This window comes from Musca domestica, unplaced genomic scaffold (genome assembly GCF_030504385.1).
Source record: "Musca domestica strain aabys unplaced genomic scaffold, Musca_domestica.polishedcontigs.V.1.1 32, whole genome shotgun sequence".
NCBI classification, from domain to species: domain Eukaryota; kingdom Metazoa; phylum Arthropoda; class Insecta; order Diptera; family Muscidae; genus Musca; species Musca domestica.
In genome coordinates, this window is record NW_026712311.1 from 9794237 (window position 1) to 9811564 (window position 17328).

The 17328-nt window shown below is 36.5% G+C and overlaps 1 protein-coding gene across 3 annotated transcripts in view; it reads left to right on the plus strand.

The window, feature by feature from the left end:
- Positions 1–17328, plus strand: part of LOC101897634 (proton-coupled zinc antiporter SLC30A2) — a 114963-nt gene that overhangs the window by 49811 nt on the left and 47824 nt on the right. For all 3 annotated transcript variants that reach the window (XM_020036720.2, XM_011294198.3, XM_059125160.1), the window contains 2 exons: positions 7156–7266; positions 11167–11287. In XM_020036720.2, coding sequence (XP_019892279.2) covers positions 7156–7266; positions 11167–11287 — 232 coding nt within the window. The remainder of the gene's footprint in view (positions 1–7155; positions 7267–11166; positions 11288–17328) is intronic.

Genomic DNA, 17328 nt, shown 5'->3' on the forward strand with positions numbered 1-17328 from the left:
AATAAAACAGCAAATTATCAGTGACTATGAAAACAACATATCACAGAAAATGATTTCCGAAAAATATTTCATAAATATTTATGTGATTTCATAATTATTTCTGTATACTAAGTCGGTTTTTTGAAATTGGATCAGTTGTAAAAGTCTATAACGGATGAAGGCCGTGAAAAAACAACCATTTAAGAGTTCAACAGGATTGATGAGAGAGCAATCATTGGATATAAGCTCGAGATCAGTGCGTAGACGAGTAGTGGCAGCTGGTCTGCATGCTCGTAAGACATCAAAAAAACCATTTATATCTGAAAAAATCAAAAAGGCTTTCGGAAACGATAATATTAAATGGAATCAAGCTCAATGGAAAAACATTATTTCTGGGATGAGTCTACGTTTAATATTAAAGGCTCAGACGTGAAAAAATTTACGGCGAGAAGACCAAAAAATGAGGGACTCATGCCGCAGTGTTGCAAAGGTACAGTGGAGCATGAGGGAGGGTCAAAAATGGCGTGGCGCTGTTTTTCTTTTTATGGACTTGGGCTTATTCATGAAATAAAGGAAGTTATGGATCGGTTTGTTTACGAAGATGTGATGGACATCACGTTGTTCCCTTACACTGAATAAAATATTCGGCTCATTTGGGTGTTTCAGCATGACAATGATCCCAAACTTGCATCAAAACTTTTCTAATATTGGTTGCGGGAGTCAAAAATTGATGTTTTGTCACGGCCGGCACAATCACCTGACCATAGTAAACCTTTGGAGTATCGTAGATAGGAAGATCAAGCGAGATTCGGAAATAAATAAGCACAACATTTTCTAAAGAATTCGGGGTGCCTGGGAAAGCATACCCAAGGATCAAATTGAGTGTGTTATAGATTCAATGCCTCGTAGGTGTGCAGCTGCTATCAAAAATAATGGTTAAGCTATCGACTACTAGCCAAAATTAATTATTTTAAAATAAAAAATCAAAAAGTTGCTTTAGTTTTGACCAAGCAAAAATTGGGTCATTTTAGTTTTCCACATAAAATTTTTCGTTCCAAATTATTTTTGAATTTTTATTTTTAGTTTCTTAAAAGTGAATTAAACCCTTCAATTAAAACTGGAAAAATAATTACGATTTGTTAATTTTTGTAAAAGTTACAGGACATTTATTGTCTTTGCGATTTTAGTTACTTTAGTTTTGGCCACCAGTGTAGGCCCGCTTTTTGGTGTAGCTCTATATTGTGGTACACAGCCTTCGATTTTTTGATATTTTGAAGGTTTCAAGTTCCAACGGTATCTGCTTCAATTTGATATCTCAGGTTCTTATTTAGTGGAATTTCTCATTACAAAGTTTACAAAAAAGTTTATGTTTAGACTTCTATGTCACGGTACCTCCTGTATTTTATCGTATTTTTCAGGTTTCTGCTTCTAAAATTAAGCCTGTGTTTTCAAGGCCCCGGGCATTTTTTTCAGCCGAAATAGCTATAATTTTACTTTTTGAAACATTAATGAACAGAAGAGCATTTTGAAGGCCTCTTTAAAATTGACTACACTTCAGTTTTAACACTTTAAGTTTTCAATACCCTCTGGTATAAAAAGTTACGCCCAGTCGAAGTTAATGCCGTTCCCACTTTTTTAAGTTAATTATTTACCTTAAAAATTTTGAATTTAGTATTTTTAGATTGCCCTCAGACGACAATTGTTCAAATTGCATAAAAATTGTTGTTTGTTTCTTTATTTTAATCAAAAACTAAAAAAAAAATAAAACAAATACCAAGAGTATAAAAAATCAATTCCACGTTTTAACTGGGGGTTATTTAATTTTAATTTCAATATTTTGTCATGCCTGTCGCTCTAAAATGGCAAATATTCATTCAAATGTAATAACACGCTAATAATACATCAAACACATTAAGGCAATGGCATTAATTAAATGTTTAACGTTATATTTTGACACATAAAAGCTTTGCATGCTATCAATGCATACATTAACAACAACAACAACAACAACAACAACGAAAACAATAACAATGTACAACCAGTAAGGAAAGCTCAAAAGTCGGGCGGGGCCGACTATATGATACCCTACACCACTATGCATATTTAGTAGAGCTCTCGTAAAAAGGTTTATACAGGGCATTTCAGAGCTCTATGAGATATTTGGTACAAAATCAAAATCTATCTAATTCTATCGTGCATTTTACGAACTATAGCTATCTCTGAACCGGGTTTCTCCAAATTTTACGTATTAGCTTCTAGACTGGTGATTTGGGCTGATATTGACCATTTAGTGCACATTTAACCCGAAATCGGATGAAGATATATATGAGAGCTATATCCAAATCTGAACCGATTTCGATAAAATTTAAAACAGCTATTCCTGTGCTCCATCTAATACCTGGTACCAAATATCACGGTTGTGGAGTGAATATTACGAATGTGTGGGACTAAAACTCTAAATCGGATGAAACATGTATATGGTTGCTATATCTATATCTGAACCGATTTTCACTAAATTTGATATACTTGCTTCTAGGCTGAATTTGGTCCGATGTACTAAAATTCAGTCCATTTGGACTTATATCGGCCATTTGGTGCACAATTAACCCGAAATCGGATGAAGATATATATGGGAGCTATATCCAAATCTGAACCGATTTCGATAAAATTTAAAACAGCTATTTCTGTGCTCCATCTAATACCTGGTACCAAATATCACGGTTGTGGAGTGCATAGTAGGAATGTGAGGGACTTAAAGATCAAATCGGATGAAAGATGTATATAGGAGCTATAGCTATATCTGAACCGATTTTCTCCAAATTTGATATACTTGCTTCTAGGCCGAACTCGGTTGGGTGTGCCAAAATTCAGGTAATTTGGACTGATAGTGGATATTTGGTGCACATTTAACCCGAAATCGGATGAAGATATATATGGGAGCTATATCTAAATTTGATCCGATTCTCACCAATTTCAATAGGGTTCGTCCTTGGGCCATCTTGGGCCATTTCATCTCAATCGGATAATAAATGCGACCTGCATTTTGTTCACAAGAATACATGGACAGACGGACGGACGGACGGACGGACGGACGGACGGACGGACAGACGGACTGACATGCATAAATCGACTCAGAAAGTGATTCTATGAAGGTTCTCAAAAGTAACTATGGGTCTATCTCGTTTCCTTCTCCATGTTACAAACAAATGCACAAAGACATAATACCCTTACCACTATGTGGTGTAGGGTATAAAAACATACACCTGTACACATGCACACACACACACACATTCATCCCCTTGGCAAATGAGCATTTTTGCGAACAAGTTTGAGTACAAACGACCCACAAGTACTTTGAATTAAATTTGCATATTTGAAATGGCAAATACTCACATACACATGTATCACATCACAACTCATACATACGCACACACACACACATAAATATATATTATGTCAACCACTTCTATGCACGATGCCGCTTGGTTGGCTGGCTGGCTGACTGGATGCAAACACTCAGCGACATATGAAATTATTAACATATTTTAAATTGAAATATTAAAAAATCTTCAACGGAAACTACACACACTGCTTACTATTGCCTCTCGCTCTCACACACACACTCACAATCTCAACACACCTGACTTCAAATTTGTATTTAAAATTAAGAGAATGACAAATACAAAAAAACGCAGTAAAAAATATAGCACAGGAATTGTTTGAATGGTTATTGTTTAAAGATCCCCAACCCCCCCTCTCCACCATCTTCTTGCAAATCCTGGAGCGTTTCCTTTCCACATGACACCTTGCCGTTGCTGTACGATATCATCTGCCAACTATACATGGACACGGTTCCCCATTTCTGCCAGAGCACATCCAGCATCAGAAAATCAATTAAATTCTACACTTTAAGCTGCCGCAGGAGGATTTTCATGAATGAATTTTATGCGCCAATGAATATAAAACAAATAAAAATGGGTGACAACACACTCACACTCTGGAATGAGAGGAGAGAGTAGAAACAGAAAAAAATACATGGCGGACAAAAAGAACGAAAAAAACACACAATTGTTGAAACAAATATTCACCAACAAAAACAAGAAAAAAAATGATGCGAAAACGTAAGGAAATATATGAAAATTTCACTGCAACCTACACACACACATATGAGCTTGATTTTACTTACCCATAGAAAGACATTCACACGCTTATGCATACGTTCGTACCCACATTGCGAGTAGAACGCCGAGAAAAGTCGGAATCACATAAAATACATATTTGGAGAGATGCCATATAACAAAACAACGAGGAAATATGAATTTGAAATGAATATCTCCCAAGAGAAATGAAACTAGGACTCAAAATACCAATTTACAGACTTTTTAGTTCGAACATCAGAATACAAGCAACTAGAAGGAGCTATTCCACAAAGCAGAACTGCGTGTAATATTTTTCGAAGGAACATGTTCCACCTATTAATATTCATATAGAAAAAGTAAGAAACAAAAAAAAAAAACAAGTTGTAAAATATCAATCAGTTTTGCCGACAGAACTATACCCTCAGCCAATGTTCGATTGTTTAACTTTATTTTGACTTCTGATTATTCAAATTATTGGCCCTCTATGAAGTAGGTTCCGTAAAAATAGGTCAATATTGTCCATTTCGTATCGGAGCGAAGTAAATATAATATAAATATTACGACGTGCCAGGTTCTTCCTCAACTTTATACGGGATGTGTGATAATTTTTAGAAAATGTGCGTGAGTTACCAGTAGTATTCCAAAAACGTAAGATGCTTATTGCGCTTTCTTTGAGCGTTTCGTTTCTCAAAATCTTGAACCCTATGTGAAGGAGGTACGAGCAGTAATGGTCCAATCTCTACCATTTTTAAAATAGAACTTGTGTTGAAGTAAGTAGTGGGAAGTGCTAAATCGAATGGTAATTTCATGGTAATATTCAGAATATTGACCCTTTGTATGGGAGGCACTAGAAGGAGTAGACCGATATATCCCAACTTCACCGCAGATCTTGTATTAGTAGAAATAATAGTATGTGTCAAATATGAGGAGAACCGGAAGCTTTTTCGGATTTTATGCACTAATACAAATTGTAGGATTTGCAAAGTTGGAGTCAAATTGAATTATTTTTTTCTCTTTGTGTGCAGTATAATATTTTGTGTGAAAATTTCGACCTGTTGTGGTGGAGGTACAAAAAGGAGTGGGCCGATAATACCCATCTCCGAACTCTATCTATAATAATATTAGGATGTACCAAGTTTGGACCAAATCGAATACTCCCTTCGAGTGTTATCGTGCGCACCAGCCAGCCGGACAGACAGACGGACGGACGGACATCGCTAAATCGACCCCAACTGTCCTGAAACAGATTTGGTCCAAAGAGATCTATAGTCTAAAATCGTTATTTCGATAAGGCACGTTTTTGCCGAATCAAATGATATATACTCTCTGTAGGCTTAGGGTGTAAAAAAAGGATGTAGATCCACATTTACGTATAGCTTATACTGCGCACCTCCCCGCAGTGGTTGTGGATGTAAATTCTCAACCGGGTGCACAATAGGCAGAGCCATCAAAACTAGAATCATTTACTACACATCTCGTCTTCATTACGTATCTTCTGATATTGAGTTTTTCACTCAGAGTTCAATGGGTCTTGAGGTTTTGGTACTGCTTTTTCCAATGATTTTGCATTTCCTCATTGTGGATGATATTTAAAAAAATCAGATCCGCTGAATAAGGCCTTCTTTGTTCTGTTTCGAAGAATTCACCCTAGTTCTAGTTTTAAGGGATACTTTTGATCGCCTTTTCTTTAATGTGGCATCCATTAATCCGTTTTTTAAACGTTGTCATTTGTATGGCCATAGTTATATTCTCAAGTATGTGTATGTGTGTTTGTGCGCTTATATACAGTACTAGTGTATATTTGAATATCCTAAGAATTTAATTTGGATTCAAAAGTTTACGTTTTTGTGCAATTTTTATGCAAATACAGCAGAAATTTGTCCTTTTTGTCGTTTCGTCATGGCATGGAACGGAACGTTCATTTGGCAATTTTCGCAAAGTATTTGTTGCAACGCTTGCTTGCAGCTGCATAAAGCTAAAAGTAACCCACACACACATATAGACACACATGCACACAACAAACAGACAAAGACATAAAGAATGGCAAAAAACGAAAGCAGGACAACAATAAAATATGGCGGCGACATGTTGCAATAAAGGCATTTAATAGACTCTGGATATGCAGAACAAAAAAAAAAAAAAAAAAAAAAAGTGATAATAAAATATATTGGGTTCTGAGGATGAATGGCAAAGATACACACACACACACACTCATACACATACTTCACTACTGCCATCGTCTTTGGAATTCGCCAAAGTTCCATTTTTCGCAGACGGATTAAATGCTCAGCACTGGCTAAAGCGAGGGCATATTAAAAGAAAATGCTGGGGGATCAAGTTATTGGTGACAAATTGAAATTTGAAATGTGAATGAACGAATTTAGCTTCTAACAATGAATATGGGATGGGATGGCGAAGGTATATTATTTTCATCGGAAATTGATTTCAGGATAAGTGGATGTAAAACGTGGGAATGTAGGGAAAACTTGTTCCTTAGAAAAGGATGAAAAATGGGATATATAGGCAACGGATCTATATTTCTGATATTGATTCCAAATATTAAAATAATCGAAGGCCTAACATTATCCATTCATGTAGGAAGCAGAACTATCCTTTTTACTACCCTATGTACCTATAACCAACACTTTTGTAAAAACAATTTTTGCTTTCAAATATCGATGTTCATTTTTTATATCTTCCCTTTCAAACAATTTTCATTTAACCACCAATACCAAGGTCATTGTTAAGCATTTCCCTAATTTCTAAAACAGAGATACCTCCTTCCCCGCCTTGTCATTTTAATTCGTTTTTAGTGTTCTCTCAACTGTTTGTGAAAATTACTTTTAAAAATTTTACTTTCTTCTTTAATGGGCGCTTTTCTGCTTCGTTTTAGCTCAACATTTTTACCATATTGTTTTGTTATTGCTGTTGTTTACTATTTGTTATACTTTTGTAAAGAATTTCGGTTCGCTTTTTTCGTGTTCTTCTAAAATCTAATTCGGTTTACATTGTTTGTGTTTTAATTCTTATTTTGCAGTGCGTGATCATTGCCATCGCCAGCGCAGCGAAGGTGTGGACGTTAAGGCAAGACGCAAACTTCTCATTGCCAGCGGTCTTTGCTTATTTTTCATGATATGCGAAATTGTGGGTAAGTACAGAACACAACATACAAACATACACATACAGAGGCACAAATTTATATTGTTCAAATGGACGAACAAATAATTTGCCTTCCCCGATGTTTTTTTTTTGATGTGGCATGTTCATGTTTTTCTTTAAACTGGGTCTGGAGCGGAATACTTAATAGGCTGGCCGGTCAGAAACACGAAATCATAATTTATTACCATTTAAATAAGTAGAAAATTGGGTAAAGATTGAGCATTGCAAGAAGTGGAGACAGCGGGGAGTGTTGGATGATGGCTTGAAAAAATTGGAAGCATGTCCTTGAGGGTATTTTGTGCTGTGGTTGCTTTTTTTCATTCTACCTCATCATTGTAAAGTAAATGAGGTTTGAATTTAAATGGTAGCTATTTTTTCTTGTGTTGTTTTTTCAGTCTATGTAAATTTTGAGATTTTAAAATTGCCCGAGGTAAAGTGGAAGTTCTATTGTCAATGACAGAAAAGTTTATTCCTTTTGGGGATGGATAGATGAATGGATGGCTTGGCGCTTTTGTAAAATATTAAAGCTTTAAGGAAACAATTAACGGCAGGGTTAAATGATTTCCCCTTTCCATAGAGTGACAAGAACACGCAAATAGCCGATTTACACCTCACTGTGATATTCTTTCTTTTGAAATATTAAAGGAAGTGATTAAGCAGGAAAAAAGGGGTGGACCACTAAAAAATAATATAATGAGGGTATCCCCGAGCCGCTGATGATGGCCGGCGATATCTTCAAATTTACAATTCTTCTTGGATTTGAAAAATCTTAATTTATGATTGTCACACAATATGTAATTTTAAATTTTATATCAATATCGAAGAGGTATGCAAAGTAAAAAAATATGGGTGTTGGCGACAGTTATATACCCTTAGCTCATGGTAGTTATGATCACATCATTCGATTTCATTTAATTTTCATAGTAATTTTTCGAAGCACTGTTTTTAAATTTAGACCCCTTATGATGATATCTCATTTTCTCGGTAAATTAAGCTTTAAGGAAATCGATGACACGATTATTCAACATTTTCCATCTTATGGGATTTTTTGAAGATTTAGAACTTTTTGAAGGGTCCCAAAGGCACTAGAACAGTACAGGGTGAGATAAAAAAAACTGCCACAAAGTCAAACCCCATTTTTCCACATTTTTTTTTTAAATTTTATTGAAGGAAAGCAAAAAATGTCGGAAATAGCAGAAAATTTTAGAATAAGTTTAGGTTTGTTCGAATTGGTCACCTTTGGCACGAATTATGGCCTTAAAACGGCCAATGAAACCGTCACACGCTGCCCGAATGTTGCTCTGCGGTATTTTGGCCCATTCCCGGCGAAGCACTTGCTTGAGGTCATCGACACTTTGGTTTTTTTTAGTGCCAACCTTGCTTTCCAAAATACTCTAGACCCAATAGTCCAACGGATTGGTATCCGGATATTTTGGTGGCCATTGTGCGCTGAAAATGAAGCGAGGAACCTCATTTTGTAACCATTCTTGGATGGCGCGTGCTGAGTGCGATGGTGCTGAGTCCTGTTGGAATGTCCAAGGTTTGCGTGCCAAAGGCTTTAATACACTGATAATATTCGGCATTTATTCTGATGCCACGGTCGATTAATACGAGCGGTCGGCGGCCCACGCTATCACCATGGCTGGCGCTTGAGTTCTTGTGGCCATACGAAGGTTGACCTCTGGACAACGGAGAAAACCAAATTCGGCAGTTCACCACTTTCGGCCAAGCGAAGCAACTCTTTAGCTCTTTTGAGTCTATTTTCTTTCCGTTGTGGAGTAAGTTCTTGCAATTTTTAGAATTTCAATGGCTTTACACCGAGCACATTTTCAATATTTGCCGAATGGAATATTGCGATATGTTCAGCTCACGAGCCATTTTTCGGCCACTGCGACGTGGGTTTCGATCAAATCGCTTCTTTATATTTCGAACTATTTCTGCTGATGTTCTCCTTCCGTCCACTTCCTTGACCTCGGGCTACGCTACCAGTGTCACGGTAACGAGCGAATAATTTTAATAGCTGTCTAACGAGTGGCTTAGAAATGACAGCAGTCTGAAGATGGTTGTAGTTTTTTCATCTTACCCTGTCTTCAAATTCTTCCATTTTGAAGTTTACCGAAGAGGATATTAGTTACACTTTTACACAACTTTTTAGTACCATTAAGTACTTTTCGTACAATTGTAGCACACATTTTCAAAACTAACTCTATATTTCGACAACAGAGATCTCAATACAAAATTTGAGTATTTCAGACCTATGCCTTAACCCAGTACCAAATTTTGTACCATTTAGTACTTTTCGTACAAATATTGTACGCATTTCCAAACCACCGCAGTAATCTAAATATTAAATTTCCGAATTTTATCTCTATCCCATCAATCAAGAGTTAGTACTTTTCGTAGAATTGTAGTACATATTTCCGAAACCAGCTCCATATGTCTAGGCACACATGAGCATATTTAATTTTGAAGTTTATTAGGGAGGATATTAGATAAATACTTGCACAATACATCCACATCCGATTTTTCTGTCGAAAATTATTTCAACGTCTCCCTATGTAAACCCAAGCCAAATTTCAGCTCCATCGCTTCACCTGATACCAAATATAGTACCATTCAGTACTTTTCGTACAATTATATTACACATTTCAGAAACAGCTCCATACGTCTGGTGTTCCATAAGCTACATAAACATAGCGACCATTATACCACATTTCAGATTTCAAGAACTATCTGTTCACCCATTAGCAAATTGTACCAAATATAGGACTTTTTAGTAATTTTCGTGCCTTTATAGTACAAATTTCAAACATCACATTTTTTCACGAACGTACCACCAATAAATGTTTCTTTAAAAAAATGCTTCCAATATTCAAATCCATAAAATGTCTTAGCCAATATTTATTACTGAACTTTTACTTGGACAAAGACCCCCAACATAATGAGTCACAAATTTCTGTAACCCGTAGGTATTTGTGAAAAAAAAATTCAATTAATTTTCGATAAACGAATTTCTTTAACGTAGCAAGAATGTCATATAGTTGAGTTTTTTTTTTCAACTTGGGTCTTCCCCAAATGCATTTTCTTCATCGCATTCACATAAAATGAAAAATGCATAAAATTAAACGAAGTACAAGGCTACATTTCAATTCAGGTTTCTTATTTCTCATTCCGCAAAAGTAAACACTGCAATTCAATTCATTTGCCACTCCTTTCTGGCCCTCAGAAAAAACAACACACACACAGTCAGTATCAGTGTCACTTAAGTGGTGGTCATACCGTTCGATTCCATCAATAATACTCTCTTTCTCATTCCGAACTGCAAAAGGCACACTAACCACTTGGAGAATTGCTGCATTTGTTTCAATTCTTCATTGCAATTCGGGTTGGTGAATGCGAATGAATGTTTGTTCGGAGCTTTTTTATTTGATGTGATGTCATGTCAGTCATTTCGAAGTTGTAGCCATTCTTTGCTATTATTCCTTTGCATGGCCCACGACCCACTCGACTCTCCACTTCGTCTTCTTCTGCCGCCTCCTACGTTTCTTGCATTCCAAGCCCACACTTCGTTTTTCGGTATGACAATGTGAAAAGGTCATTCGTGTACATTTTATTGGCCTCATAGACAAACGAGCAACTCCGCCTTTTCAGTGTTGTTGTATTGGGTCCTCTTTTCGTTTTGCTGCCGCTTGTCGATTGCCCTCCAGGCGTTTGAACTTCAGAAAAGCATGAACAGAACAAATGATACCTTCCTGTCAGTTGGTGTAGAACGAACGAACGGACGAACGGACGGATGGACTGAAGGAAGGAAGGCCATGCCTGAAATGAAAACAGAACGTAGGAGAACAACAACAAAAACAATATTTCTCATGTTACAATCAATTTACAGGTGGCATTTGGTCAAATAGTTTGGCAATTGCAACAGATGCTGCTCACTTGTTAACCGATTTTGCAAGTTTTATGATATCCTTGTTTGCCATATGGATTGCCGGTCGACCTTCAACCCAACGGTAAGTTGCCATTTTTTTGTGTTCTGTTCCTTTTTTTTTCTTGCCTAACCACCAAAATGTGACAATTGAAAAAAGGGATTAAATAAATTGCTGTTAAAACCTTTTGTGAGTTTAAAAATCAAAAAACAGTGACTCTGGAAAATATTTAAGATTTTCTTTGCAGCTATTCAGAATTGTGAATTTAGATTACTTAAAGTGAAATGTGTAAAATTTTGACGGTACCAAAAGAATTTAAATGATACATCCCATCTTTAAACTTATAAGAGAATATAATAAAATTGTTTCGATGTATTAATTTCGAACTACTCAGTAGGTATTCGGTATTTTAAACCTTTGTTTAGTTCGTAAAAAAAATAATATATGAATAATAATAAAATACGGGGTGATAAAAGACTACATCAAAATCAAACCCCATAATGTTTACACTTTTTTTAAATTTTATTGAATGAAATTGAATGAAAACAAGTTAAAAAGCAGTAAGTTCGGCCGGGCCGAACTTTTAATAGCCTCCACCATTTGCAACGAATATGGAAATTTTCAAAAAATAAAATCCTTAAAAAAATACCGAATATAGCGAGGTGCCGTTATATGGGGGCTATACGAAGACGTGGACCTGCACAGACAATTTTCAGTCTTAGGGTGCAGTATCCATTTGGAACTTCAAATACCAAATTTGAAACAATTCCGGTGAATAACGTCGCTAAAATCATCAAAATACCGAATATAGGGAGGTACCGTTATATTGGGGCTATACGAAGACGTGGACCTGCAAAGACAATTTTCTGTCTTAGGATGTAGTATCCATTTGGAACTTCAAATACCAGGTTTGAAACAATTCCCGTGAATAATGTCGCTAAAATCATCAAAATACCGAATATCGGGAGGTACCGTTATATGGGGGCTATACGAAGACATAGACTTGCACAGACAATTTTCTATCTTAGGGTGTAGTATCCATTTAGAACTTCAAATACCAAATTTGAAACAATTCCGGTGAATAACGTCGCTAAAATCATCAAAATACCGAATATAGGGAGGTTACCGTTATATGGTACCTATATGAAAACGTGGACCTACATGGCCCATTTACGAACTTAACCTGCCTACTGGAAAAATAAACATGTGTGCAAAATTTTAGCCATCTATCTCAATTCATTCGAAAGATAGCGTGATTACAACAGACGGACAGACAGACAGACAGACGGACAGACAGACAGACAGACAGACAGACGGACATCGCTAAATCGACGAATTTTACGCTGATCAAGAATATATATACTTTGTTGGGTCTGACATGAGTATTTCGAGGAGTTACAAACGGAATGACAAAGTTAATATACCCTCCATAGTATGGTGGAGGGTATAAAAATATCGGAAATAACATCAAATTTTAGAATATGACTAGACTTGTTCGAATTGATCACCTTTGTCACGAATTATGGCCTTCAAACGGCCAACGAAACCGTCAAACGCTGCCCGAATGTTGCTCTGCGGTATTTTGGCCCATTCCCGGTGAAGCGCTTGCTTGAGGTGATCGACACTTTGGTATTTTTAGTGCCAACCTTGCTTTCCAAAATACTTCAGACACAATAGTCCAACGGATTGGTGAAGGGAGGAATCTCCAAGGTCTGCGGGTAAAATGTTTGCGTGCCCAAGGCTTTAATACACCCTCCAATATTCGGCATTTATTCTGATACTAGCGGTGAGTGACCATCGGCTGTTATGGCGGCCCACACCATCACCATGGCCGGCACTTGAGTTCTGGTGGCCAACCGATGGTGAAAATTTTCAGCTGGCCTCTTTGGCAAGTAAACACCATCATTTTGTTTGTTTACAAACTGCTGGACAACGAAAGTTTTCTCATCGGCCAAGCGAAGCAACTCTTTAGCTCTTTCGAGTATATTTTCTTTATATTGCGGTGTAAGTTCTTGCACATTTTGGAATTTCAATGGCTTTACACCGAGCTCATTTTTCAATATTTGCCGAATGGAATATTGCGATATGCTCAGCTCATCAAGTCGCTTCTTTACTTTTCGAACCATTTCTGCTGATGTTGGTGTTTTCTTCCGTCCACTTCCTTGACGTCAGGCTACGGTAATGAGCGATGGCACGAGACACAAAAAATTTATTCAGATTTTAATGCTGGAGTGCTCCAACGATAGCCACTTGTGGTTTTGTACGCTTGTAAACAATATAGTGAGCTGTCACTGGAATAATTTTAACAGCTATCGGACGAGTGGCTTAGAAATGACAGCAGTCTGAAGATGGTTGCAGTTTGTTCAGCCTCAGCCTCTCAGCCTCTAAAAAACATTATTTGAGAGTTATGATGCGCACCAGCTAGCTTGACAGAGATTTAGATGGGACTAGATCGAATCCAAATCTGAAACGGATTTTGTTCAAAGAACAAGGCTCCGTTATTTCAATGTTTCTTTTCCGTGTCCCTTTTGCAAGCATATTGCTGAGGGTATAGACATATTTAGTTGAACCCACTGTCTCCTCGTGTTCATCCTATTAATATAATTTGAAGACATATTTGGCAAATTGTAAAAGTTTTCGATTGATACGCTATGCAATGACTTTTTTCCCTCTTAGAAATTTGTTATTTTCCCACACAATCCACCTCTCCAACATGGTAGCAATCACAAATATTGAGGACTTTTATATTTGTTCGGTAGTTTCCGGTCATTTAATTTAATGTCAACTTTTGTTTCACGACACTCAACCACACGCACACACTTGGTATACTCACACCGACCCACACCTCCCTAAAATGTTCACATTTTTAGTTTTATTAACGTCTTTAGACTTGGAAATTTATGTCATTTAATGGCCAAACCGAAACTATGGCGAACAACACACTGGCAATTCGAAATCACGAATTGAGTCAAACATATGTGAACATGAATTCGATTTGAGACGTGAAATAGAATTCCATATTTCTCAATGGGGGAGTTGGAGAGTAAACGGAATAAGATGGAAGACATACAACAAACAAAAATTCAGCTTCTTTTTCGCAATTTTTGTGTGTGTGTATGTTTTTGGAGTATTAATAGCAGCTCTTAACTGGGTGACAAATTTCTTTCTATTATTTGTTTCGTATCCTTCACGGGCCAAGGAGCCGAGAGAGAGAGGGTACGTTGTAAGGCATTCTGATTAACGAGCGTAATTTGTAGCAACGGGGTGGTAAGTTGTTTCATTCAGGAAACGGATATGTGACGTGGCTGCACGTGAACCTGGTTGGTGTTTGCCAACAAGGCTATGGTTTGATTTCTATATTTATTAACAAAAATAAAGTCATAGATCCAGATGACGTATGTTTGGAATTTTAGATGACTTTTTCGTAAAATGGATATTTTCAAGATCTAGAAGTTTAAAAAGGTATTTTTCATGTGGAAAAACTTTCATAAACGCTCATTTGTTTATAAATATTTGGCATTACTTAGTTTTTGAACCCAAAATCCATCGAAAAATATTTTTTTAACAGGAAGTCCTTCAAAATAACTTATTTTAAAACTAAATTTTTTGGACAAAAAGACTTGGAATAAATTTTTTTTGATAGGAAAGACTGCACAAATCAAAGGAGGACAATTTAAAAAATCCTTAAGTTTTTAGAGAGGACTTTAACATTTTTCATAAAAATATCCACGAGGAGAATGTTTAGACCCTAGGTCTCTTTGAACCAAATCCGTTTCGGGACATTGGGAGTTGGAGTGTCCGTTAGAGTTGTGCCAATCTAGTTGATAGTTCAGTAGACCAGTACCTCAAAGTATGAGTGATTTTATAAATTTCATATCACTCATACGCGGAGTTTTTATATAAACGACCGAAGTTCCCGGAACCAAATAAGGAACTAGTTCGTTTTATCGATCTTCATTGGTACAACTCTAGTTTGCGTCCATCTCTATGTCTTACTGGGACGCACATTAACTCCGGGAGTATCCGATTTGATCCAAATATTATTATCAAATATTATAATATTATTATCAAATTTAGATCGAGTTCGGAGATGGACAATATCGGTTTACTCCTTTTGGTACCTCCCCCCAAAAGTTCAATTTTTTCATAGCAAAAAAAGGATCATAAAATTTGGAGCAAACTTTGCAAATCCAAATATTTTTATTAGTGCTAGGTCAGAGGGTTAAATAAAAATGTCGTCCCACTCCTTCTGACAAACCCGCCCCCACAAAAAGGTCAACATTTTAGAACGGAAAATATTGAATAAAATGCGAAATAACAATCCGATTCTCTTAAATTTTCACACATTCCAATATTTTTACTAGTGCAAGATCCGGTGTAAAATTGAAAGATGTCGGCCCACCGATATCGTACCTACCCCACAAAGGGTCAAAATTGTCAATACTAATATACTCAATACTAATATATCTCACAACTAGCGAATCAAGTCAGAGATTTTCGTCTGAATTCCAATATGGAGTTTATCTGCCAATTCTAACGGTATACTGGTACTTCAAAAACATGTTTTTAACGGGATCTTTTTTTAATTACAACTTTTGAACTCGAAACCATTGCAGATTATTTCTTTAAACCTCACTTTTCCAAAATGTTGTTAATAATTTAACGTTAAAGGCATAAAAATTCCACTATTTATAAAATGGTGACCTCTACCCCCTGTACTGTTCTCCATTCCTCGGGTAAATAAAATAAGAGAAATTGGCCAAAACTTCGCTTCAAATGTTTTTAGTTCCAAGTTACTCTTTTTAAATACATAACTCTGCTGCAAAAAAGTATATCACATTAAAAGGCTTGGGACAACAAAGCATTTAAATTATGCAAAAAATTCTCGTACATGATTAACTTCAATGAAATGAAATAAAAAATGCTACACCCACAAAAAAACTGGGCCTTGATAGTTTACAAAATAGCCTTCCTGTCATGGCGGAACATTTTTGCATATGTTTTTACAGGTGTTTTTATGGGTTTCTGATGAGTTTTGTGTTCATTGGTCAAGTTTGCAACATTTCAACAAAATACACAGCAGGCATCCATTCGTGTGTGGTGGTCAATAGCATTGCCTACTCCAACATGTCTGTTGGAAGAGCTTGTTGCCACAACAGTAAAGGCACTCAATATATCACACAATTTGTAAGGTCAAATTTGAAGTTTTTTCCCCATTTCATTTTCCATACTCCTCGGTGCACAGACATAGTTTTTGGGTAATGTTAGTGTTCAACAAAAACTACTTCGACTTCCTTGTTGTCATAAACATAAACTAAAAATTTCCGTATGTTAATGTCAATTTAAACAAAACTAAAAAAAAAACGAACTAACCAACCAACCAGCCTGCCTGCCTGCCTGCCTGCCTGCCTGCATAGGAAATCAAGAGAAAAACAAACTTTCCCGGAAAAATTGGTTTAAAATAAAATGCATTACATGATGAGATTCTACGCTGGGAATAGGCAACAAAGACAACAACATCTAACAACTCGAACCTTAACAAGTCTATAACAACTAAGAAAACAACCAAGTCAAGCCAGCTAATACATATGCCTGCTCACCAAGTACACCAGTGACTAAGAACCTTTTTCCATTCCCCAACCCCCCCCAAAAAAAAAACCCACACATTTTGTTTAGCCAGCTTTTTGACTTAGCCGGTTCCAAATGTTTTGCATTTGTTGTTAACTTAAAAAGTACTACTCCACCACTGCTGAGTAGATGGAAGGATGAGAAAAACAAATGCACGTATTTGTTGCCATCATGTTTGCGTAGTGTGTTTTAATGCGCCCTACATCGCTTGGGATTAATGTGGATTTAAGGATGGATTTTGCCAATGAGACTTATAATGTCGAAAAATGGCAACTATGTCCTTCGATAGTCTGAAATATATGGTGGACTTCTAGAAAAAAACACATCTTGATATATTTTTTTGGCAGCACATCAAACAAAACAGCATCTTGAAAAGTTCCCTCCGTAAGTTACATGGTCTATATATTAACCCAATGCAAGAACGAAAATTTCGCACTATTTTGTGCGGATTTTGGCTTAGAGGCATAATTGTGTCTATTTTCTTCGGAAATGAGCAA